General features: G+C 32.5%; 2 protein-coding genes and 1 long non-coding RNA gene across 10 annotated transcripts in view; 1 reads left to right on the top strand and 2 right to left on the bottom strand.

The window, feature by feature from the left end:
* magu (SPARC related modular calcium binding-like protein magu) lies at positions 1–16852 on the bottom strand. Of its 6 annotated transcripts, none has more exons than XM_089071353.1 (10): positions 16346–16852; positions 13772–13931; positions 12643–13020; positions 12056–12280; positions 9791–9871; positions 9077–9163; positions 923–1150; positions 648–820; positions 214–379; positions 1–128 (listed from the first exon to the last, which is right to left on the bottom strand). In XM_089071353.1, the coding sequence occupies exons 1-10, from the start codon at positions 16535–16537 to the stop codon at positions 46–48; spliced, it is 1773 nt and encodes a 590-aa protein (XP_088927479.1). In that variant the 5' UTR covers positions 16538–16852; the 3' UTR covers positions 1–45. The 6 variants fall into 6 exon arrangements, with proteins under 6 accessions (XP_088927479.1, XP_088927480.1, XP_088927476.1 ...); XM_089071354.1 differs by having other exon boundaries at positions 9791–9841; XM_089071350.1 differs by lacking the exon at positions 16346–16852 and adding an exon at positions 14497–14760.
* Positions 12166–22404, top strand: LOC148937748 (uncharacterized). Its single transcript, XR_016138046.1, has 2 exons — positions 12166–12297; positions 21911–22404. It is a non-coding gene; the product is annotated as an uncharacterized LOC148937748 (long non-coding RNA).
* LOC105426584 (uncharacterized) overlaps positions 20859–27596 on the bottom strand; it is an 11893-nt gene continuing 5155 nt past the window's right edge. For 2 of the 3 annotated variants that reach the window (XM_089071358.1, XM_089071359.1), the window contains 4 exons: positions 21891–22021; positions 21439–21640; positions 20971–21187; positions 20859–20896 (listed from right to left, as the gene is read on the bottom strand). In XM_089071358.1, the coding sequence (XP_088927484.1) occupies positions 20877–20896; positions 20971–21187; positions 21439–21640; positions 21891–22021 (570 nt within the window). In that variant the 3' untranslated portion in view covers positions 20859–20876. Of the gene's footprint in view, positions 20897–20970; positions 21188–21438; positions 21641–21890; positions 22022–22178; positions 22277–23053; positions 23859–27596 lie in introns of those variants that run through there. The other variant, XM_011637879.2, reaches the window with a different exon arrangement.

Below are 27596 nucleotides of genomic sequence, written 5' to 3'. Positions count from 1 at the left end.
TTCTTGATGAAATTGCGAACACAATTTATTATATCACATCATATACTAGTCATCATCATTGAGGAATCGGTCTAATGGATTTGGACCTATTCTTTTTGGAGTAATTAATGTTTTCGCTGGATCATCGACTGAAATATGCGTAAAATTTACAATTGTTAGGCAATAATTTACATGTATGATAAAAAAGAAGAAAAGTAAAAGATATTGTTTTACCTGTTGTTGGACGCTGAGCATTGAGACAGCTGAGCCATTCTGTCATACTGATCCTTCTATCATTGTTGATGTCACAATATTTCGGTAATTTTTTACCACATCTCCGAAGTTGTTTATTATTCGCTACCATTGTACGAAAACTTTTCCATTCTTTTCTTTCTAAAACCTATAGATAAGCATATACCAAAAACTATTAAAGAATCATGATAGGAAAAAGATTACAGGAAAATACAGATCAGGAAACACTAATTTTAATTCGGAAAATCATCTAATTAAAAAAAGAAGGAAAGATATTCTCTTCTCCTTAGAATTATAACATAATTAATTGAAAAATTGTCAAAATCTATATTAAGCTCCGAATATGATGACGATATATCACCTTATATTTATTAATGAGAAAATATGAAATAGTAACTGTTTTTGGCTTAGTATACCTTATTTTTATTCTTATCAAGCATTACAAAATGCCACGTGGCTATCCTTTCCTCCTTAGAAGCCTCCCATTTAACTGTAGTTTCATTAGAATCGTTGCTAGAGGTTTCCATTTTCTCCTGCATGAGATCCATTAAATCCCGAAGGAATAATTGTTTTTTCAACTCTGGACATCCTATGAACATTACGATTAATGTAATGTATGAATTTATAACAAATACATTTGTGTATGCGTGAGTACGTAACTTTCAAGAAAATATACTTGTACTATGATTACCTTTCATAGGTCTACTAGGAGTCGGAGCTGGATTACAATTCGGCGAACGATCCTTGGAGGATGTTCCTGGTATTGGCTTACCTGTATCTTGATATACGCACCAACAATAACCTGAATAGCATTGCACTCGATGATACCTTCCATCGGACATGCATTGTGGAATGTATATATTTTGTTTTGGCTTCTGATCTTCCAACACTGATCTTCTGTCCGATATACAATCATTTGCTACGAAAAAGATATACAATCATTTACCAAGAAAAAAAATTAATAAATTTATTAGAATTCCATAAGTAGAAATCTTCAAGAGCTATAACGCTTAACGAACTCAGCAAGTGTCCTAATAGCACTTGTCTATTCTGAGAATGTTCCACGGGATATTATAAGTATATTCAAGATATTCTCCGAACATTCGAAATATGTACTATGATATACTATGAAATATACTTAGAATCCCCGAGCCAAACCTGAAAGGACAAATTATACGCAAAGTCTGTTATAAATTTTTGCTGTTAGAAAGCTAAGATTCTGTAATATCTGACAATGTTAGCAAACTGCTGCCAAAAACCTGACAGAATCTGTTGACATTCTATGCCAGCAGATTGGCAGCAGAAGTCGAGCAGACCCTGTTGCAGTTTGCCGTTAAATTGGCGGCAGAAAGCGAACAGGACTTGCACGACACAATTTGATGGCAAGATCTGCTCAATTTCTGCTGCCAGTCTGCTGACACAAAATGTCAACAGGTTCTGTCTTCAACAAAATGTAAGCAGAATGAGACCTCAGATGAAGTCCATCTGCTAACATTTTCTGGTTAAATCTGTTGCCAGTTTGCCGACTGCAAATTCTGCTAACATTTTGCTGACTGGGATGTTATTACCGCTCACTAACCTAATGCGTAGTATGTACTAGAGAATATCCCGCAGTATGGCCATCGGATGAAAATAGTTTAAAAACAGTATATCATGTAGGGCATGCACAAAGATACCCTAAACAGACATATAGATCGTGAAAATCTATAATATACGTGACATCTCTTACGGAAAATAAATGAAAAAAATGAGAGAAAGTGACAAAACATTTTTTATTTTGTATTATCCCTAACAGCACGCGTACGTTCTGAGTATGTTCTGAGAAGATCGCAATATGCGTATATTGCGATCATCTCAGAATATTCTCATACGTACTGCGATCGACTAAGTACGTTCCTATGTCCGGGGTAACACTTTCCATGGAATTTCGCCGTGAATATTCGCAGCAAATGATGACAGTATTAGGAAAGAAAACGGGAAATTTTCAATAGATTATGATTATGTTCCGATATTGATTGCTAGTACTGAAAATCTATAATATACGTGACACTCCTTACGGAAAAATAAGTGAAAATAATGAAAAAATTTAAAAAAATAAGAAGAAGAGAATGAAACATCTTTTATCTTGATACGATCGCATGTTTCTAAAACGACCACACATCTAAGTTGGGACTATCTAACTCCTGGCTCAATGCTGCCTCACTTCTATGTTGGAATGAAAGCTGCTACTGAATGAAATAATGATATAATTAAATACAAAATTTTGGCATAAAATATGATAGATCTGATTAATGAATGTTACTATAACAGTCTCAATTTTAAAATCTCGGTATATGTAATTGCATATGTAATTCTTGTAGATAATTTAATTACATATATAAAGCCGTAAATATATTATGTTTAATGAGAATCATTTTTATTTTAAAAATTGTTTATAAATTGTTGAATATATTTTGTTTATTTGCTTATGAATTTGTCAATAATTGTATTAAATATGGGAAATATTTTTCTTATTTATATATTACAGTTAATTAAGAAAGATATTTAATTAATGTTTCAATTATCTTAATAGCACATGATATTATTCGAATATTCTACACTCGTATTGAAAGTACTGTGGTCATACGTACTATTGCTTAATATACTAGAGAACATCATTCATATGACATCTGGTATATCATTTCTCGTATATTCTTAAGCTTGTCTATATCGTATATATTCTAGCAGCACATGATATAAATATTCTGTATTTATACTAAATGTACTGTGATCATATCGAATATACTAAGATTATTCGTATAAAATCTATGTATTCCAAGTAGCAAGATGTCATTATGATGATTTAGATTTTTTATGTACACAGTGTACTAAAAAACGTAAAATAAATGTAAAATTTGTCACGAAATATTATATATCATAAATATAGTGTCATTTAATCGTCATTTTTAAGTCATTTTTAATGAAATAACATTATTAATTACTATCTTTCTTAATTAACTATAATAAATAAATAAGAAAAATATTTCCCATATTTAATACAATTATTAACAAATTCATAAAAAAGTAAATAAAATATATACAACAATTTATAAATAATTTTCATAATAAAAATGATTCTCATTAAACATAATGTAGGTTCACGGCTCTATATATGTAATTTAATTATTTATAAGAATTACATATGCAATCGAGGCTTTAAAATTATTTAAAACTATTTATATGACAATATAGTAGCATTCGTTAACCAGGTCTATCATACTTTATGTCAAAATTCCGTGTTTATTTATATCATCATTCCAGTTGCAAATTTCATCTCATTGTAGAAGTTAAGCAGTATCGAGCGGGATCCCAAGTAAGATGGGTGACCGTTTTAAAAACATGCAATGATACGAGATAAAAAATGTTTTATTTCTTTCTCTCATTTTTTTTCATTTCTTTTTACTTATTTTCCATAAGAGGTATCATAAGAGGTATATTATAGATTTTCACGATCTATATGGCTGTTTGGGATACACTTATGCATGCCCTACATGATACTGTTTTTAAACCATTTTCATCCTATGACCATACTGCCGGATATTTTCCAGTACATACTAGGGATTAGGTTAGTGAGCGGTAGTAACGATCTAAGTACATTCCACAGTATATCGCAGTATTTCGAATGTTCGGAGAATATCTCGAATATATTTGTATGATATTCCGTCGAACGTTCTCAGAATAGACAAGTGCTATTAGAGTAATAATGTTATTTCATTATTTATTCATTAAAAATAATTTAAAAATGACCATTAAATGACAATATATTTATAACGATAATATTTCGTGACAAATGTTACATTTATTTTACGTTATTTTTTAGTACACTGACAAAAAATGATCTTAAATTCCCCATTGGCAAAACCTACAGAAACAGATTTTGAGCTGCTACCAATATTTGGTGATAAAAAAGCCACAAATTGCACACAAAGTCTGTAATATCTGATGTTGTAAGCAAACTGTCCTCAAAAATAGGACAAAACTTGCTGATATGCTATGCCAGCAGATTGCTAGCAAAAATCAAGCAGAGCCTGTTATCATCGTTTGATTGCAAAAAGGCAACAAATTGCACACAGAGTCTGTAATATCTGACAATGTGAGCAAACTCTCTTCAAAAATCTCTCCAGCAAAAACCAAGCAGAGCCTGTCACACATATTTAAACACAATAATTGGAAAACTAAGTACATTCCACAGTATATCGCAATATTTCGAATGTTCGGAGAATATCTCGAATATACTTGTATGATATTCCGTCGAAAACTATTGCTAGATGGCGTCTGTTTCTCGTATGCAAACTTTATCAAACTTTCTATATAAGCGAAATCATAATCAAAATTTAAACATGCATTTATTATTTATATATTTTTATGTATGTATTTGATGCAAGACGTAATCGTCCAACAAGGATGTTAAGGCAAACTCTGCTCGATTTTTGCCGCCAATCTGCTGGCATAGCATGTCAGCAGGCTCTGCTCGGTTTTTGTCAAATCTGTTCGCATAACATGTCAACAGATTCTGCTCAATTTTTGCCGCCAATCTGCTGGTATAGCATGTTAGCAGGCTTTGTTGACAAATCCCGAGCCTAATGCGCACACAGATGACTATAGATCAATATCTGGTCGAATTTGTTGCTAATCTGCTAGCAAATTGCTAGCGTTTTGCTTGCTTGGGTCATCGTCATAATGACGTCATCTATTTGAGATACATAAATTTTATACGAATAATTTTAGTATATTCGGTATGATCACAGTACATTCAGTTACTGCGTTCGGTTTTATATTAGGTATACAAAAAAGTTCTGAGCTTTTTTTTGTAAAATTCAATCTTTATTCAAAAACAAACAAAAAAATATTAATCAGTGAAATATTTCCCTGTTTGCATCAACGACCTTTTGCCATCTTTCGGGTAGCTTGCGAATTCCTTGACGATAGAAGCTTACCAGCTTCGAAGCGATAAAATCATCAATGCATTTTCGTATCTCTTCAAATCTCACGAAATGTGTATCAGCCAAATGATGCTGCAGCAACCGGAATAGATAGTAATCAGAAGGCGCCATGTCTGGGCTATACGCCGCGTGCGGGAGAAGTTCCCAGCCTAACGCAAAGATATGGTCGCTCAGTCGCTTTCACAACATGTGGTCGAGCATTGTCATGAAGCAAGATCACTTTATGACGTCTCTTTATGACCTTGGCCAGTAAATGGCCTCTTTTCTTCTCATCGCTCAAATTGGTCAATTGTTGTTGGTAGCAGTCTGCCGTGATTGTTTCATCCGGTTGTAACAACTCGTAATACAACACACCTTTCCAATCCCACCAGATATAAAGCAAAACCTTCTTGGCGTAGATATTGGGCTTTGACGTCGATGTCGAAGGTTGACCAGGGTCAACCCATGATTTTCTATGTTTAGGGTTATCATAAAGAATCCACTTTTCATCGCCTGTAATGATTTTGTGCGAAAAATCTTTTTTCCGGAACTTTGAAAGCAAAGTGAATGCAGTGTCACGCCGATGATTTTTGTTGTCTTCGGACAATTCAGCGGAACCCATCTGCCTTCCTTTTGAACCTTTCCCATCGTATGTAAACGTACGGAAATGGTTTGCTGCGTAACGCCAAGCTGTTCTGCAAGCTCCTTTTCAGTTTGCGCAGAGTTTATATCCAGCAGTGCTTGCAATTCATCCGTTTCAATCTTTTGAGGGCGTCCAGCACGCGGTTTATCTTCAAGACTGAAATCTCCTTGGCGAAATTTTTGATACCATCTTTTACATGTAGTATAACTTACAGCGTTTTCTCCATATGCAGCACAAATCATTGCAGTGGCTTCAGCAGCATTTTTCTTCAGATGAAACGCGAAGTGGATGGAAAATCGAATATGCTCTTTTGTTATTGCCATCGTGAACACTACTGATTTTTGAGGTTATATGCATCAAACGCCAAACTGTATGGCATTTTAGAAGGCTAAATGTCAACGCTTTAAAACCGCAAAAGGGTGGGAAGATATATAAAATTTAAATTGTTATTTCGGTTGTATGAAATCTAAAGCTCAGAACTTTTTTGTTATACCTAACTAATTTGTTACACCTAATAAATCAGAGACATCTGTTTGTTCTTTCACCTCGAAAATCGTTCAGCAATTCACATCTTTCTGCTAGATGTCATTTCATCTGCATTCGGTATTAATTTTAGAGCGAATTAAGTTCTTCGACTTCACTTCGGATTCAAAAACCGAGCTCGCAGAGATAATTTAATTTTACGCGCCTAAATTAAAATTTGAGCGCGTAAACTGTTTTTCAACTGTTTTTGAAGATAGAACTGTTTTTGAAGATAGAACTGTTTTGTTGTTGAAGATAGAATAACATTTGTATAGAGAGTATCACTTAAAAGAAAAGCAGCCAGTGTAAACAGTTATCAGAGTTATCAGTTATCATGGCTGCATTCACAAGTCTAATAATAGAAATGAAATAATAGAAATTGATAGTGAACAATATTTATATAACAAGAAAGGTAAGTTTTTAATTCACTTTTCCTTGACAAAAAACCATAAAAAGAATAATAAAAACTATTAAATAAAAAAACCTATTAAATAATAAAAACCATTTCATCCATTTTTTTATTTTTTTATATTTTATTAAAAAATAAATCCAATTTTAATTTTTTTTCTAATCTGAATTTTGTAATCTTGTAATCTTTAATGTCAAAAAAATCAGAAAAATATACGGTTGACAGTACGTTCCCTAATAGCACTCGTCTATTCTAAGAACGTTCCATAATATCATACAAGTATATGATATTCTCCGAATATTCGAAATACTGTGATATACTGTGGAATGTACTTAGTTATTACCGCTCACTAAATTAATCCCTATTATGTACTGGAGAATATCCCACAATGTGGCCATAGGATGAAAACGATTTAAAAACAGTACATCATGTAGAGTATGCATAAGGATATCCCAGACAGCCATATAGATCGTGAAAATCTATAATATACGTGACATCTCTTACGGAAAATAAGTGAAAAAAATTTAAAAAAATGAAAGAAAATAATGAAACATTTTTTATCTTGTATCATTGCATGTTTTTAAAGCGATCCAACCCATTCTACTTGGGATCCTGCTCGATGCTGCTTAACTTCTATAATGGGATGAAATCTGCAATAATATAAGTGAACACGAAATTTTGACATAAAATATAATAGCTCCAGTTAATAAATGTTACTATATTGTCATATAAATAGCCTTAATTTTAAAATCTCGGTTTCGTATATAATTCTTGTGGATAATTTAATTACATACATAGAGCCATGAACCTATATTATGTTTAATGAGAATCATTGTTATTATAAAAATTGTTTATAAATTGTTGAATATATTTTGTTTATTTATTTATGAATTTGTTAATAATTGTATTAAATATGGGAAATATTTTTCTTATTTATATATTATAGTTAATTAAGAAAGATAGTTTAATTAATTATATTATTTCAATTAATAACATTATTTCATTATTTATTCATTAAAAATGATTTAAAAATGACAATTAAATGACAATATATTTATGACGATAATATTTCGTGACAAATGTTACATTTATTTTATGTCGTTTTTTAATACACTGGCAAAAAATAACCTTAAATCATTGTCATAATGACGTCATCTTGATATTTGGGATACATAGATTTTATACAAATAATCTTGGTATATTCGATATGATCACAGTATATTCAGTATAAATACAGAATATTCATATGATATCATGTAGGGAGTTGCTATATTCTGTTAGGGAGTTGCTATATTCGGTATATTCTGAAGATGAGATTAAGAATATACAAGAAATGATATACCATCAAGATGTCATATAAATGTTCTCTAGTATATTAGGCAATAGTACGTATGATCACAGTACTTTCATTACGAATGTAGAATATTGGAATGATATCATGTGCTATTAGGGAGTTTACTTTATTTATATTATCATTTCAGTAGCATGTTTTATCTTAGGATAGAAATTAAGCAACATCGAGCAGGATCCCGAGTAAAATGAGTGGCCGTTTTAGAAACATGCGATGATACAAGATGAAAGAAGTTTCATCACTTTCTCTCTTTTTTTTTTCATTTTTTCATTTTTTTCATTTATTAAGGAGTGTCACGTATACTATAGACTTGACCGAGATACTACCATGTCTCTTAATTTTCAATACTAGCAATCAATATTGGAACGCAACCTTAATTTTATCAACATCTTGCTACCTGGAATATATTGAGGATATACTTCAAACAAGCCAATGTCGTACTATAGATATATCTCCATAAATTACCAGCTAAAGTCTACGGGATAAGGTAACGCGGAGATAGTGAATTATTAGTATATATATATATATATATATATATATATATAGTATATATAATTACTAGTATACTCGATATATCATATACGTATCTCGAATATCATGCGAATATTGCGATATCTTACTTTGCGATATCTTACAAACATCGTCACGATCTATATGGCTCTCTGGGTAAGTATTCAGTCCTGGATAGTTTTGGACATTAATGGCGTATCACAATACGGATTGATACTGGAAATTATGATTAAAAAGAAATTGATCTCAAATTCTTTAGAGATCGTATGAAACGTAACATTAATTTGGAATTTTGCGTACAACAATCAAAATTTCAAATCAAAATTTTTTTCCTCATTTAATCACTGTAGCAATATATATTTATCCATATATATATATATTTATATATATTTATCCACTTTCCAAGGCTAAAATATATTCGTTCTAATGTAACAAATGAGAAAACTTACCATCGCTTTCCTCCTTAGTATCCGCCTGATCATCGTTAAATGGTAAATACTGAATAGGATTGCCGATGGCTGGACTACCCTTCAGAACTGTAGAAAATACATAAATTTGTTACGAGTTAGTCTTATATTTAGTGAAACAGAAAAAAAATCAATTTGTTTTCTATCTCCTCCTCCCCCTTCTCCCCTTCTCTCTCCATTCTTCCCCTCCCCCTTTCCCCGCCTCCTCTTTATTCTCCTCCATTTTTTCTTTCCTTTCCTCCTCCTTTCTTCCCTTCCTCCATCAATCAAAATATTCTTTTAAATATCGTCCCACGCCTTGAGAACAGCCGCTATTTGTTATTACATGAAAATAAATAATTATTTTCAATATAACATAAATTTAAAACATAATTTTAAATGTCCAATTAATAATAAAAGAAATAAACTCGTTACACTGGCATGCACATTAAACATTTTAATAAATTACGTAATAAAAATAAAATGATATATTTGTATTCTCTTCTCCAACAATTTTTCGCTCCCTCGTATTAAAAAAATTTCTCTTGATGAAAAAAGAAAATCAATACTTGACTCATAAAAAACTAGCCTGAGATAAAGAGCACACCCTTTTAATAACGTTGAAGTTTGCAGGGCTACATCGTTAAAAATACGTTTCTTTCGAGAAAGAAACGTAGACATCGTGCTTTCGATGTCAAATGCAAGACTGGGACTCACCTTGGTCCGTGGCCCGTGTCCTTTGGGCCTCAGAGACCTCGGGACGCTCGTCTGCCGGGTTCAGCGACAAGAATAAACGTACTAAATGATAACAATAAGGTCATTCAGCTAACTGACCTTACCTATATATGTACAATTTTGATTTTGCATCACTGACGCGTTGCAGGATTTTTTTAGCAAGCGACAGGTCGATAATTTAGCAACAATCGAAATTTCATAAGTACACAAAATATAATACTTATCACGCGCCAATATAACCCTTTGTCTTTATACATTACCGTCTTTATACATTACCGATGCGTGTTTGTTTGATTTCTATTTTTTAATCTCAGTTTTTTTCTCGTCAATTTCTTTCTCGTTTTTTTTTTAATTTTTTTTTTTTATTTTATTTCTTCTTCCAGATTTTTCTAAGCATTCTAAAGCATTCTAAAGCTTTCTAAAGCATTTTATTGTTTCGTAATTAAAGAGCATTCGTAATCAGAAATTATCAGATAAAAGCTACCGTGGACCCATATGTACGATTGCATTACGTATTTTTTTTTGGTAAAAATATATAAATGTCTAATAATTCAATAAATAAAGAAAGATATCAAAATTGGAAAAAAGTCAGGGATAGAATCATTGCGAGATATCAAAAATTGTGATAAAATTTGTTTTCGGAATTCTATCATTCTCAAAGTATAAATTCTCTGTATAAATTATCAATTTTTTATCAATTAATTCAATTTCGAAAATTTTACTTGATTCATTAAAAGGATACAAACGGCTATCGTATCGCGAAATATAGATACGCAACAATTTATTCGCGTTATTAGACAGTCATAAATAGCAAATAATCATTGCCATCTTGACGCATGGGCGAGAATTTAGCTCGTACATACATGAAGTCAATTACTTCAATTCCTCAGCAGCCGGTCGCACGCGTGCATTCATGTAGGCAACTTCCGGCAGGATTCATGCATGTTAAACGAGTCGATGCGACACGAGACACGACAGCATCACGGAACATATGGTCCTCGACATCCTGTTACGATACGATGATATCGTTGTTAATTTGAACCACGATTTAGACACCGAAATTACAATTCTTCCTCCACCTGATTATACTTGACAGAGAACTATCCTTCCTCTCGTCTTTGTTTGTTTCAAGTTTCTCGAGCTTCGAGAATGACATAAAACTTTTGTCTAGAATATTTTTCCACACATTTTGCACGTTATAATATTCATAACAATTTCTTGGGATATCATATTTGCTTAAAATCAAAACAGAGTGAAGTAATAGATCGATCCTAAAATGCAATTATCTTTGAGATTGAATATTTTTCCACAGAGCGCTTTAATATGATCGGGGAGGGCCGGGAGAGAGGACAATTATTACAATCCAGAAACTAAATGCTTTGTCGTGAAAGATAAAATCAGCTTCCTAGATAAGAAGAATGGTAGCCAATCCCCCAAAAGTATTATTTTTATAGACAGTATTGAATTGTCAAAACTTATTTCAAGTCAAGTGCTGGAAGTACATTATAAGCCAGAATAAATATATTTCATTCTTTTCGATAATCTATTCAAATTTAGAAGTTTTAATTTTCGTAATATAAGTTTGTGAAAGCCGAAGAAAGCCGAAGAAAGCCGTTTCAAGCATATTACAAGAGTTCGGTTTCTAATAAAAAAGAAAAGTTTATACAAGTGGTACAGCGATAAACGATGTGAGGCAGCACGAATGTAACAACTAACAAGGGACACGACCCAAGTGTCCAGCGCCGATTGTTTTCTCCTTGAAATACATTGTTAAATACATATTAAAATCTAAAAGTTACGTGGATCGTTAGTCTCAGACTCGAGAATTAAAAAAATAAGATAATTCGTTCTGCCTAATTATTTATTACATTTATTATTCTAGAGAAAGCTTGCTTAAGTTTAATCGTAAGTTTAATCGTAAGCTTAAGTTTAATCGATAAAATTTTAACTCTTGTCTTTATTTCTTTCTTTTTCGAAGACATTTCTCACTTCCTTTTTTTTTCCAAAATTATATAAACTCCATTAGAAATGCGCAGTCCTTTCATCCAAGAGGACAAGGAAAAACTTTCGAATCTTTTGAAATCATACTTTAATTGTAAATAATCGAGTTAATAAAAGTTTTAATAATCTATGTTTTAATAACCTTTCAAAACTATTATTATTGTAATTGCTGTATATAATTTGAAATAATACATAATTAAATGTTAACTCTATTCCAACATAAAAGAAGATATGTATGCAACTTACGAGTGAAGTCATTGGCGAGACAAGCACCCCATTCCTGTTTGGATAGTTTTAAATCTCGATTTAGGTCACACGTGCGAGCAAACGTGCGCGCGCACTTCTTCGGTCTCACCGCCTTCTTGGCGAGTCTTCTGAGCTCTTTGTATTCTTCCTTATCCAAGTAGCCGTCCGCGTTCTGATCCAGCATAAGGAATTTCCACGACAATACCCGTTCGACATTTTTAACATCTAACAATAGGAAAACAGTATGTACATATCTGATATGGTATCTTTAGTATTTTGAGATATGTGTTGTGGCCGAGCGGTGGTCCGCTCATTTTTGGTCCCCGTAATGTATGAGTAATGTCCGAGTAATGTTGAGAAAATCGTTCCAATGCGCCGTTGTTTATGATTACTGATTTATTGATTGAGGAGATTCGAGACTGAGATTCGTAAGAGACGGTTTTAAGAGGTGACGTGCGAGCGGATTGTATCACGAACAGTGTAATTAATTGAGCTTATTAAAGTTCATTCTTTATAAATGACCTCTATTTATTTACGCGTGTCGTGTGAGTGAGTGTTGTGCGAGAACAATTTGTCGCGCAGCTTACCTTCAGCGGATATATTAGTCCGTCTGTATTCGATTTTGAAATTTTCGATGAGGTTTGCGTTAAACTTGGACTTTTCAGTGCGATCACAGGTATTCCGCTGCCTATTACTACCGACATACTGTCTATGTTTCCAAGGCTGAGGTGAGCGTCGCCTTTGGCCGCTCCTAATAGAAGCAGCAGATCTGGAACCGGATCTCAAACATCTCGGTTTTTTGTATCTTACCGTTGTATCGGGCAACGGCCGGCCTTGCGGCGTTACGCACCAACAATACCCGGTCTCCGCGTGGCACTGAACCGGCATATACGTTCCATCGTTTTGGCAAGCGGGTCGTACACCCGGTCGAGCAATCAGTCTTGCTGATAAGCATGCCGGTGTCTCTGGATAAAAGCCAAATAATATTATCGTCACATTTTCCTTTGGCTTAACAAGTTATGTGAAATTTCTATATAGAATTCTATATTCTATATATTATATATATATATATATATATATATATATATATATACATATATATATATATGTATATACATATACACACACACACACACACACACACACACACATACATATACATATGTAGAATAGAAAATATGAATATATATATATAAAAACACATATATACATATGCATATACATATACATATACGTGTGTGTATATGTATGTATGTATGTATGTATGTATGTATGTATGTATGTATGTATGTATGTATGTATGTATGTATGTATGTATGTATGTATGTATGTATGTATGTATGTATGTATGTATGTATGTATGTATGTATGTATGTATGTATGTATGTATGTATGTATGTATGTATGTATGTATGTATGTACGTATCTACGTATCTACGTATGTATGTACATGCGTACGCTAATGTAATTTCATTTTTGCTTGTTTTATCTTTACGTATATGATATCAATAATACATAGGAACCTGTAATTTTGGAAGAATGAGGAAGACAGGAGGGAGAAAGAGGTTCTGAAACGCGTATGAGGCAACGCTTGGATTATAACTTGAGAAATTCCTTGACAAATTCTTTACAAATGCGTAAACTGATCCAGTTACGAAAATCTTGCGCGTGTATGGTCCACACCAAAGGACAAAGGACAAAGATAAAGATACAAACCTGGACAAGGTCCGGAATGTTTGATAAGGACGGACATGCCTTGACATTGCTTAGAAATAACTTGACATTGATTGGAATATGTGATTCCGTCACTTCCACACATCGGCATGCTTCCACCACCATTCATCATGCATTCAGCTATCCTTTTCCTACATTCCTCCTGATAAAAAATAAAAAAATCAAGAGATAATTACGTGCTGTTAAATACTGCTTATATTAATAAATTTCTTCTTTTTTTTTTCTCTGTAAGTCACAAATGCGTCGAAAATATTCAAATAGTTAGACGTACGAAGTATTTTCATTGCGTTTAAGGAAAGTCATTTGTGTGTGTGCGCGCGCGTGCGTGCATGCGTGCGTGCGTGTGTGATAAATGACGATTTAGAAAATTCTATAATCTCATTCATAAAAAACGAAAAGTAAAAGCAAAAGAGTGAAAGGGTAAAAACAGGAACTTATGAAATTGAGTTGATTGAAAATGGAATGAAAGAACAGAAGAGGAGAATCCTAAAAAACTATGCAAGTTTCTCATAGAGATTCTCATAGAGATTTTACTCACGATCAGAGTCAATTGAAGACTAACGTGCAAATTTCCTGATAAAGTTGCGATAAATTAAAAGATAAACTAAATTCACAATTATATCAGTCTTAATCAGCCGGTCATTATGGAGCCATATATGCATAAATGTTGACTATATAAATAACAATATCGATTTTAACAAACATACATCACCACTCGTCGCATATAAACCGCGTCTAATTATATATTCGTTGAACGATGTATGATGTACTGGCTCGTACAATGTGGTGTCTCGCTGACGGAAGCCTCGACGGGAAGAGAATAATTGTATGGTTACTCGGTCGCCTTTTATCGTAATTAATTTGATAAGAAGGAAACGAATGGCCACGGTATAAAGAAAAATGATTTTCTCTTCAAACGCTGCATCAGGCATTGGAAAGGCGCGCTAGTACAGTGACTATTTTATCGCCTTTACTATTTTATCATTATGGAAATTGATTGAACTGCTCGATTTTTTTATTCACGTGTATAACCTCGCACGCATTCATTCGTATAATTTTGAAAACGATCGCATAAAAATATATTATATATATTTAATTCAATGAGTTGTTATTGCGACATGCGAATACTTTGTTATAAATGGCATGTCTCATTATGTCCATAAGTTTAAATAAAAGTCAACTCTTTTCTTCTTTTGTTATACAATTGTTTAATACTATTATTTTTTTTTTTATACATAACGCATAACGCCCGAGTTATATGTATGTAATGATATTCGAAACAAGTCAAAGATGTTCAATTTTAAGTATGAAAGAAAAGAGCTGTATAAACGAATTTTTGTCCGACAAATCTGTATTTTACAATTAATATAACTTTCTTGATCACTTGTTTTTTTTAAATCTGTAATAAATGAATTTTTTAGATTTTCTCCTCCGTTTCGAGTTGTCAGCGCGAGATTACCGCCATTCCAGAATGAAATTGGGAATGAAATTACTAAATTGATATACAATTGCTAAGAACAGTAAAAGTTTTGCTGCTTCAAATTTCTTCTCTTTTTAAATACGACACGTTACTGCATATATTACGTGCATATATTTTGCTCTTAGAATCTTTCTTACGCTTTACGTCTCAAATTCTAGTTTACAACTTGAAGAAATTAGCGTTGTACGGAATCTGTCCTTGTTTTTTTTTTCCGTCTTTCTCAATTGAATTTATATAATTAATATTAATATGATATATTATAAGTAAATATTAATATGATATATTATAAATATTATATTTCTATTAATTCAAACGAGAAAAGAATAAAACGTGAAACTTTACTTTAGGATTTTTTTTTATATATGACAGCTTGCAATTTAATAAAATTTCCAAATTTACAAAGATTATAAGCAGAAAGTAACAAAGCGATGAATCGATGAAACTATTTAGTGTGCCGAGAATTGACAAAGCAGCGCCAGTGTTATAAATCTCTAACACTACTGCATCTGCAACAGAACGCATGTTTTTCACGCGTGCGTCTCGTTGTTGCGTGTATCAACAGTTATTTGAAGTCTTGCGTGCAATGGCGGCCAAAGGTAATATTTAAGGTCTCTCTCTCGTCGTCGTCCGGTCTCCGTGTCGCTCTCTCTCGCTCTCCTCTCGCTCTCTCTCTCTTCTCTCTCTCTCTCTCTCTCTCTCTCTCTCTCTCTCTCTCTCTCTCTCTCTCTCTCTCTCTCTCTCTCTCTCTCTCTCTCTCTCTCTCTCTCTCCTCTCTCTCTCTCTCTCTCTCTCTCTCTCTCTCTCTCATCTCTCTCTCTCTCTGCTCTCTCTCTCTCTCTCTCTCTCTCTCTCTCTCTCCTCGCTCTCTCTCTCTCTCCTCTCTCCTCTCTCTCTCTCTCTCGTCTCTCTCTCTCTCTCTCTCTCTCTCTCTCTCTCTCTCTCTCTCCCCTCTCTCCCCTCCCCCTCCCCCTCCCCCCTCTTTCTCCCTACCTCCCCTCACTCTCTCTCCTCCCTCCCCCCTCCTCGCAAGTCAATTTATGTCAATGAATAAAAATAAAAGTAAATTTCTCGAGTACCTTAGCTGATGTCACAGTATTAGCTGCCACAGCATCGAAATCGACGATGAACAATAAAACAACGATGGCTCGTATCGTCGGGATCATCATTGCGTTTTCTCCAATCTTCTCAATGTGTTTCTCGGAAAATGAGGAAAATGACGAATGGACGGGAAACTCGTCTGAAAAGCACGCCCGCGCACAGCTACACATGTACGCTCGCTACATTCCTATGTTTCCAATGTATAGCACATTTCTGTTCGTCTGTCTTTTCATTTCAACAACATATTCTGCGAAATTCATTGGTATTTCGTTTTTTCTCGAAGGGGCACAAAGGGGCGGTGAATCCGAAAATTATCCCTTTGGTGCACCGTATGCGCGCGCGCTTCAAGCGTACTGTATCCAATCGTAGCGAATGCTGCGGATCAACTGGCACTTGCCACTTGGCAGGCCGCTGGAGCAACCTCTGCAACGGCCTGATATTCGTTTCGTGGCACTCCGAGACACTCTGCTACTGCGTTCCTCTTCCAACGCTGCGGGGCCCCGATCCCTATCGGGAGTAGGGATTCGTACGATACTCCCTGTGAAACCGTAGAAACCATAACCAGTAGAAACTTTAATAAAACTTTATCTTAGACGTACTTTATCATTAGATGTATATTTGATAACTTCTATATTTTTATTCCTTCTTTTTTTCTCTCGACGAGTCACGATTCTTTTACTAGTCATTTACACTGTGATTCAATGATCGCTCTTGTAATTTTTTAACCTTTAAAATTTTATATCTCACTTAATATATTTTATAATAGCTACAATCGTAACTATAGTTATGAAGTCTGAATTAAACAAACTTGGTAAAGTTTAAGCGAGAGAATTAAATTAAACTAAATTAAACTAGACCAAACTATATCCAAAATGCTAAACTGAACTAGACTAAATTTAAAATAAAAATGTGTAACGTGCCTCTAGGGAAAAATTTATTTGCCAGCGAATATTTCTTTGATAAATGAAAGAGAGATGGTTTCCTTGAAAAATACTCAAATAGATGAAACAATCCATAGCTACCTCGGTACGATGACTCGGTATCAATATAATGAACATGTACGTACATGGTATTCTTTGGTACTCACGCAATCTCAGATCTCGAGAAGATAATCTGTCTAATATCTTTTGACGAATCAATCCAATGTACTTTTGGTATTCCTCACAAATTCTGCGATTTCCATCTGAGCCATACCTCTTTTTTTCTTTCTCTCTTTCAGAACTTTCAAGTGTCATAAATCGTACGACATTTCCCATCTCTGAAACCTGATTTTCTTCTATCGTAAACATTACATTATACAAAAAATGTTCCGAGTAGTCATTTTGTTTACTCAGTACATAATGACGTTCTAACATATGTATATAGACATCTATATACGTTTCTTAGTGTACAGATATAACGAAATGTGTGTGTATATATATATATATATATATATATATATATATATATAAAATATATATATATAATATAATATATATACACACACACACACACACACACACACACACACACACACATTTATATATATATATACACATTTTTATATATATATTCATACATATATATATATTTTTCTTAGCATTCCTATAATAGAAAAGTTGAACCCATGAATATTTTTTACATTAATCGCATTTTATATTAATTCTATGTCTCAAATATCGACGAAAATATATATAATTTATTTTGTGATGTCTTCCGAACATTCTCATGGAATCTGCATATACTATTATGGCTAAAATGCTAGAAGTTATGTTGCAGAATTGTAAAATTCTGATATAAGATATGTTATATCTGATTTTTTTCGCATTTCGCATTAATTCGCATTCATAGTGAAATCCTTTATTATTGAATCGTAATTAAGTTTATATAATATAACACGCGTGCACGAATTAAATTGGAAAAATTGGTGCAGAAAACATACGAAATCCAATTCATCCCTATCAAATCATGATGATTATTCTCATTTTCCTTCTTGCTCACACCACATGCCGGATGCGATCCAAGATCCATTTGATCCATGAGTCATCGGGAATTCGAAACCGATTCAAAACTGGTTGTTTGGCCGATGGAATGTAACTTTTAACAGCGAACAAGTTTGTGGTTATAGATAGCTTCGAGCGGGTGTATCCGAGAAGCGGGTGTATCCGGAATGTCGATAATCGGCCGTGAGCTCACTATGACTGAACTTGAAGAAATCAACGTTCTTGAGAATTTAATTATATCGATATCTTTATTGAGATATTTTGATTGCAAAAGGAAGAGGATATTTGCATATTTGCATATACATACAAAAGTCAGAAATGAATAAGAAACGTTACCTTCATAATCAACATCGCAACGACGGATGTAACGGATGTGCTACGTTATATCTTTTTCTCAATTTATGAAAATATTTTCCACCAATCCAAAGGATATGGAGATCGTACTCCGAATAGTGACAGAATGTTGGCCAGACGTTAGCTAATGTTAGTTTGATGTTGGCTGACGGTTTGCCAATCGGTATATGCTACTTGGGACGGGATGATGAAATGATGCGTATCGAAACATCAATTCTTGCATGTGATTATGAATTACCCAAGTAACTCTCAACCAATATCTATCTTTTATCTTTTGCGTGTACGTTTTATCCGCATTAAATATCCTTTCCATTCATTCTTCCACTGCACATTACACATCGTTGCGCCATGCTGCACTACGCCGCACCATTTAAATTCAAGTATATAAATGACAAATCTGTTTTATTTGCCATTACTACATATTTTACTTTTTATATAATGATTACGGTATGGATATGCCATACAACACAAACTTTGCAACTATACTGCGGCAACTTTGCTGCAACGTTACAATATTGCAGCAATGTGTTATAACATAGCTGCAAGGTTTGTATTGTATAGACTATATCATATGGGTTTACCCAGATAAATCGTTTCGGAAGTGAAATAAATTGGATTTGCGTTAGAATTCAAAATCAAATGGCGTGTATAAAAAATTAGAGATATTCTCTCTCTCTCTTTCTCTCCCCCCCCCCTCCCCGCTTTTCTTCTAGAACCAGCAAGTTTTTATCTTAGGCATTAGACTTATTTAATACGAGAATGTTGAAATAAAATATATGGAATATATATATATATATATATATATATATATATATATATATATATATATATATATATACGGCGAAATGAGTATGTATCAAATTTAAAAATATTTATAAGAAAATAGATAATTAAAAAGCATAACAATAACATGAGGTTAATGTAGTAATGAAATTTAAAAGAATTTTATCGAAAGGCCAAACACAGATATGATAAATTTTAAGATATTTTATATTCATATGAATGTGCATTATATTATTTATGTTACATTATTAATATTTTTAATTGAGAATCGATATTTTATATTTCAATGTTCTTAAAGCGAGGACGAACAGAGATCGAACTTTGAACAAGATCGAACAGGACTTAACAGGATCGGACATGTTCCGAGATTTTTATCGATAACCTAATCGGATAGACGTACAGAGTATTTACTTATACGCGAAAAAAGAGATGCGTGACATAGAGCAAAGAGAAAGCGAATTCGATTGGTTACACCATGTTATTGAATATTGTTGACGCAGTCTCAGCGACTCATCGATCAAAATCCATTAATTATCCTTGTCTCTTTAACAATAATGTACACATGAACATTCTATTGCATCTATCCACTCTTTTCTTTCTGTTCTTTTCACTTTCTTCTTGATCTTACGATTGTCATCCGCATATACATTTCACACAGTAATAATCAGATGAAACACTTTGCACGTGTCTCGTACACGTCGATACATCGAATATGAACGTACGAACAACTTCGGGATATAAAATTTATTAGCTCTTACTAGACGAGCAGGTACTGCAAATCGAATCACAAATAATTGTAGACAAACTTTTTGACACATACACGAGATAGTTGGATAACTCTCGAAATAGGCATTACACATATTAATTTTACGCAAATAGATCGCAATTTGCATTATACTAACATTTCATTAATAAGAAAAAAATTGGCCTTTTTATTTTTATTACAAAACATTTATGTCTATAAATATCATGGATGTAAAGATTGTCAGATTAAGAGAGAAATACGCTTGATATGACACTTGGATCGGTTTTAGCAGCATTCTGTCTCAAAATTACTTATTGCAAGTGAACAACGAGTAGCTTGATCGACTCACACCTGTTCATTCAGGTATGCAATAGTTGACGCATACCTGCGATTTGCGCGCGCGCACACGTGCAGAGTTTCTTCTTTCTTTTTTTTCTTCTCCTTTTCTATCCTTTTCCCCTAGATTCTTTGCTGATTCTTTATTTCTTTTTTTCAGTTCCTTTTTCCCTTCTCTTTTTTCTTTCTCTCTTTTATTCACTTCGATCCCGAAAGATATATATTTCTATATACACATCGGTACAAAAATCAGTCGCGCGTAATAATAATTTACAGTTAATTTTACACACATTTTCTAAAAAAATTTTTTTATTGTATTTTTACACTATCTAAAAAATAGAAAGAAGAACGATAATAATGATAATGACGAGATAAGAATGATATTTACAAAAATATCATTAACCTTCCACTGAATCGCATAGTATCTGTTGAAGAACACGCATTCCGTCTTCAAATATATGATATTTATACGATTGTTCTAACGATGATCCAATAGAAAATTTTTCCAGTAATATCACTTTTCCATTTTCCTCTTCCGTCAAATTCCAAATATTACGAAAGTACATTGTTTGAATAAAGTTATTGGTGAGAATCGAGTTGGTCCATGCACACACGTATACCTATACATAATACAAAAATGTAAAGATCAGAGGTACCGAAAAAAAATAATAATTTTAACAAAAAGTTTGAGTGAAAAAGATCATTTTTATATGCCTCACGAAATGTGAAATGTATTAAATATAAATTTTGAAAGAGAGTGAGGGAAGAAGGAAAAACGAGTGAAGAAAAGAAGAGAGAAGGGAAGGGGGAGAGAGATTTCCTATATAAAGGCAGAATTTTGTTTTTATTGTACATATAGTTTTTCCCTTACGTTTCTTTTCAAAATTCGTGAACACAACTTCATCGAGTGAAGTATCAAAGAGCAAGTTTTGGCGATATGCGTAATAGAATCATTCGCAGCTTTGTCATTGAAATAATTGTCCAAGTCGTCTATCAAAAGCACGGAAGGTACAGCTGCATAAGTGTGCAGTTTAACAAGTTGCTCTACGAGTGTTTCATAATCCGACAAATACCTGTGTAAATAAATACTATAATAATACTACTAATAAGACGTTGCTATACTTGGTGAAATATGTAGGATGTAGATATAATAGTTTCAATGACCCATGAATCTTGAATACAATATAGTTGCAAATAAATCTGTTTAAATTGTTTCATTTTAAAATGACTCATCCAAGGTGTATCAAAATTTTGAAAAAGTACAATGGTATGATCGATGACGAATGGGACATTCGGTATAAAAAAATATTACATAAATCTTACATAAATGTCATTAATTTCAGAGCCGCGCCTGATGGATTTCCTCTGTCGTGACAAGCCGCCGGTCGTTTTTCCAAAGGCATCGGAGTAACATAAACGACACGTTGTCCTTCCTCCGCCCAATACGTTGCAACCTACATAAGAAAAGTTTACTGGAAAAGTTTATTTTTGGAAGTGGACAATAGCGGATATTTTATATCGAAATAGATGTTGACAAATGATATGTAACAAGTGATATTGATGTTGATTGATAATTTAATAATTATTATAACATGTTTGAAGATTACGTACCTCAAACATGAAAGATTTACTTGTTAGATTTCTTGAGCCGCACAATAACGTTGTCTTGACACTTTTCGAAAGCATAATTATTAAGGTGTCTATGCAACCTACAATACCAATATATCACCCTTATTTCATTCGTAATTAAGTATACTGAATATGCAGTAATTATCCTTATTAATAGTATCTCTTTCGCTGCAGCGTATTTGAATTAAATAATTAAGTATAAGCAAGCGCAAATAAGCGATGCGGCACAGTAGATTCGATCGTCTATCCTTTTTTTCATTTTCTCTTCGTTTACCTCACGCTCAATGAAGCGATGGAAAGATGGAAGTGTTTAGCTCGCGAATCAAATTTTAAATATAAATCTTCAATTTAAAGAATCTCAAGAGTGAAGATTTAATTTATAAAAACGCAACTGTTTTTCTATGATGGTGCGTCGTACGATTCAAATACGTACAAATCCAAGATGATCCATAGAATGCGATCTACTTGATGCTATAAATGCTTCGAAGTATTCGACTTTTTGATTGATCAATTTATAAAATTTTTTGTTTTGACAAAATTCTTTGGTCAATCAAAACGCTTCCAAGTTCCAAGTAGATTCATATTTATAAAAACATAATTTCCTTCTAAGATATTCCTATTTCTAATGAAAATTGTTTGTCTTGTAAATTGTAGAAACCGAAAACTTTTAAGGATATAAAGTGTACGATCGCTAAAGTAAATTTAAAATTTTTATTCAATAGTTGTACTTATCAACGATATTGATAAACATAACCGGAAGTGTAAAATTGAAAATATATAAAAGCGTGCACCAAGCGCGCATAAACTCGAATACGCGTGCGAACGTGCTATATCGAACAATACGTGATGCCGCATACACATATTCGATATAACTGCGCGGACATGTGCCCATCACTATGTGCTGGATATCGAACCATAGTATATACAGTAGCGCAACTCTCCCGATTTTAGCGTATGTAAAAATGAACTGCACATGCGCGAGCGAGGTATGTAACCAATTAGGGCACGGATGTCCCGTCTCACTTCTTCCCTATAATTTCTCCGTTTGTTAGCATGAGATGCCTATACAAGCATTTAGCATTCAACGAAGAGTGGCAGGAACATACATCTCGTAGGTGTTATAAAAAAATTAAAATTTTAACTTTAATTGTTAAATTTCTTTTTTTACTGCTCTTTCCTTAGTTCATATCGAGATGAGTCGACTAGCTAAGGTACGAACTAACGATTGATGAATTGTATGAAAAAAAATAAATAAAACATTAATTTATGAATATTAGAAGTTAAGGCATCTTATTTACAATTTGTTTAACATTGCATCTGCACTTAAATTTCATGTTTATTGTATTATTATATCTTTTAATATGACATACTTTAAATTATATTAATATTTGTCAATTTCGGCAAGCAAGATCTTTGGTTGGAAAGCGTCCCAGATGCGCACATTTTCAATCGGACACACCATTTACATCAGCCGATGCCTAGGAATTTTCTAGTGAGCCACCTATAAAAAATTTTTTTATTTAATCGACCAATCGGCAATGTGTCCGATTGGATCTCACCCTTTGGTTGCTAGATTTTTGTAAATAAATTCAAACAGTCATATCACCAACTACGCGCCATTACAAGTGATCTTCCAACGTAGTAGTTCTATAACAATTCGATAATCAATATTTTTGATATCAATTAAAATCCCCTTTTTTATTATCCCATGACTTTAAATTTATTTCATTTAGAAAAATCTAGCAACCAAAGATCCTGCTTGCCGAAAAATAGCCAAGTTTCTCGTTGTAGTTTGTTAACATGTACTCGGCTTATACCTATGTATTGTTTGTCAATATTTGTTTCTTCATTTTTTAAATCTATATGTTTTGTGTAAGTCTATGATTTATGAACTTTTTATTTCTATTCATTATTTACTTATTTCATTCATTCATTATTTACATAATATAATACTTGTTTTATATATTTTATAGAGTTAACATTGATGAAGATATACCAACAATATTTTTTTTTTAATTTATTAACAATTAATATACTATTTATATATTTACAATGTGTTTAACATATTGTTTTATCTAATGTATTTTTTCTTTTTATTTTTTTAATTTGTATATTTGCATATACATTATCATATAATAAATTACAGTTTTATATAATAAATTTATATGTATGTTTTTTTAAATAATTTATAACTTTTTTTTGTTTCAGATGTAAATTGCTAATTGTTATTAACTTCATTAATTAACTTTTATTTTTAGAAAGCCATGTATAATTTTATTTGTATAATACGACAATACATAATATAATATAGCAATACAAATTTTATTATATGGACTATCATCTCTCTGGAGTACCGGTCGTGGGGATTCGAGAAAATACACACACACACACACACACACACACACACATGTATATTGTAATATATGTATATGTGTGTATGTCATTGTATTGTTGACTTGTTGTTCTAAACACGTTATTGCGATAAATATCATCACATCGATAGTCGAAAGAATAAGATGCCTGCCCGGTAAGCAGGAGGAGATCCAGGTTCGATTCCTGGCTGAGGTGGTATTTTTTCGCAAAATAATTACGAGTTTTCACGACTGGTTCGTGGTCGGGCCCCGTCGTGACGCACACCCTCCCTTCTTATTTATATAAAATTTATTTAAAATTATTTTTTTATATTTAAAATTTAATTTTATTTCTGTATGTATATTTCATTGAAGAATATATAATGAAAGAAATACCAAGAAATAAATTTCATGCGCCTATGTACATTTCTATTCTATGCCTATACTGTGTATGTACAAGTTAGAAAGAGAAATATTATAATAAGAAAGAGAAAAATTAATAAAAAGAGGAAATAAAGTGGAATATTCTGCTCTGATTAGTTACATATCTCGCTCACACATACGCAGTTCATTTTAACATATGCAAATATGAAAGGCACCAACGGAGAGCGCTACTGTGGCTGCGTTCCGATATTCACTGTAAATACTGAAAATTTAATATACGTAACCTGAATTATATATTTTCAGTACTGGCAGTGAATATCGGAACGCAGCCTGTAACTAAACAACTAAACGGCGTAGATAATAGCTGCTTATAGAGATTGATGGACGATGTATGAAAAAAAAATCGATGTTAAGTTAATCGATGTTTGAATCGACTGATGTTAATTAATCGATTATTCACAAAAAATATCAATGATCAATTACTTTTTTTTTAAATAGCGCTTTGTAATTGTAAGAATTTAATAGGAATATAGCTAAGAAATTAATGATTTTATAAAAAAATAACACAAATTAATGAATATAATTTATTTTATTCTTTTTTTTTGTTAAAAAAATTTCCTAAAGGCATATTTTTAAAATGCTGCGTTGCACTTTCCAGTTTTCGGATGTTGCTGTCATTATAAATAATTTTTAGAAATTATTATCATTATTATTATTAACCATGATCTGTGAAATGTACATGCCTTCACAATAAATCATAATTCATAAATTCAGGCTTTGCATGGTGAATTGATGTGATTCTCCTGATGCTCCATGAGTAAGAAAGAAAAGAGTGATAGGTTAGAAATAATATTGTAGTTCACATACAAGCACACATATGCACAAAAAGAAACATATATATATATATATATATATATATATATACATATATACATATATATACATATTTTATTATCTTTAAAACGTTTATGTTTTTAAAGTATAATATTACAATTTAAGATTAATGTAGTTAATGTATTTGAAAATAAGTGAGAATAGCCAAAAGATGGCAGACCAATCAAAAGTTGATTTTTCGTGAAGAGTCTCTGATTATAGTGTCTCTAAGACAACCGACTCTAAGTGTCGGTCCACAATAAGTGATTTAAGCTTTAAGACGTAAGAAATTGACCAATTATAATCGAATATGAAAAGAATAATCGACTATGATTGGTCAATTTTTTACGACTTAAAGATTAAATACTTATTGTGGACCGACACTAAATCGGTAAATAAGCCCATCCATAGTTGCTTGAGGCCTATTCTACAATGCATCGTGTGTCGGTTTCATGAGTCGTGGGCCGTAAAAATGGGCCAATCACAGACAAATGTGGGGAGAATACTTGATTGTAATTGGCTCATTCTTACGGCCCACTACACTGATACAAAACGCATCGTAGAACAGGAGGTCAATCATGTAACTTTACGTGAAATTTTTTACTTTTCATTTTTCATTTGTTACTTTTCATTTTTCATACCTTGACATTTCACGTGAAACTTTTGATGTACAGCGATTATGTATGTAGCTTGGATGCATGGAAAGTGAAATCATGAAACATAGTTTTATAAGTTTTATAGCTAATGAAAATTATTTTATTGATACAGTATTATATACATCTTTTAATAACCAATTTAATAACCATCTTTTAATAACCATTGTATATGTATTACGTACTTAATCCTAACGCAGCCTTAATCTTCTTTAATTCCGAAGCATATTTATTAATTCCCTAGATTTTCGCCTTTTCACCACCATGGTATATGGCGAAAAAATTCACGTGAAAAATTTCACATTTTCACGTTTGAGAGAATTATGATCCCGCAAAATCGTACATGATCGTAAGTTCACGTGAAACTTTTCACTTTTCACGTTTCCGCCCTAAGGGAAAAGTTACATGATCGATTCCCAGGGCATCGATCACGTATTTTTCAATGACATTTTTTAGTTCACTTTTAGGATGCCGTCACATGCAGCGTAACTTGCGTAAGCATAATCTGCGTATTCTAATATTTTACTAAAACACATTACGCCATTTTGAAAGCCTTCTTTCACATAGAGCGTATTTCGCGGAATTTCGAGAAATGCGTAATTAATACAATCAATTGCTGAGTAGAGTTTTTGTACTCTCTAACAGAAATGCTAAACTAATTTGTGATTGGTTTTTGTAATCTGCGTATCTGGAAAAGTCGCTTTATGGGGAACTGAGACTTTATGTACGTGTAACGTTTGCAGAAAATTAAAATTTGCGAACGTTCATCCGAAATGATGTAGATGCAGTCGAGCGGTACCTTAGGTTAACGCATGCGCGATTTTAAATATTAAGACATAACTTTTATCATTTTACAATTTTATCATTTTATATATATAAAATATATTCTTTTTTTTATATAACTTTTATTATTAAGATAATTAATAATAAAGCGAGAACTCATGTTCTTTCGTCTTGCGATAAGATATTAATTTTATTTTATACTGATAATTTTATTTTATTACTGTTATTGTTTTCTTTTGGAAAATATAATTTTATAATGCAATTTTCTTTTTCTCGAATCATTCCTTTTCTTCGGTTCTCGATGCTGCAACTATAAAAGAGACAAAGGAGCGTTCGACGATCTTAATTTATACTAA

This window comes from Pogonomyrmex barbatus, unplaced genomic scaffold (genome assembly GCF_055798465.1).
Source record: "Pogonomyrmex barbatus isolate J1 unplaced genomic scaffold, ASM5579846v1 scaffold11, whole genome shotgun sequence".
Taxonomy (NCBI): domain Eukaryota; kingdom Metazoa; phylum Arthropoda; class Insecta; order Hymenoptera; family Formicidae; genus Pogonomyrmex; species Pogonomyrmex barbatus.
Note: the sequence above shows the minus strand (reverse complement) of the source record. Positions and strands in the feature narration are given on the sequence as shown.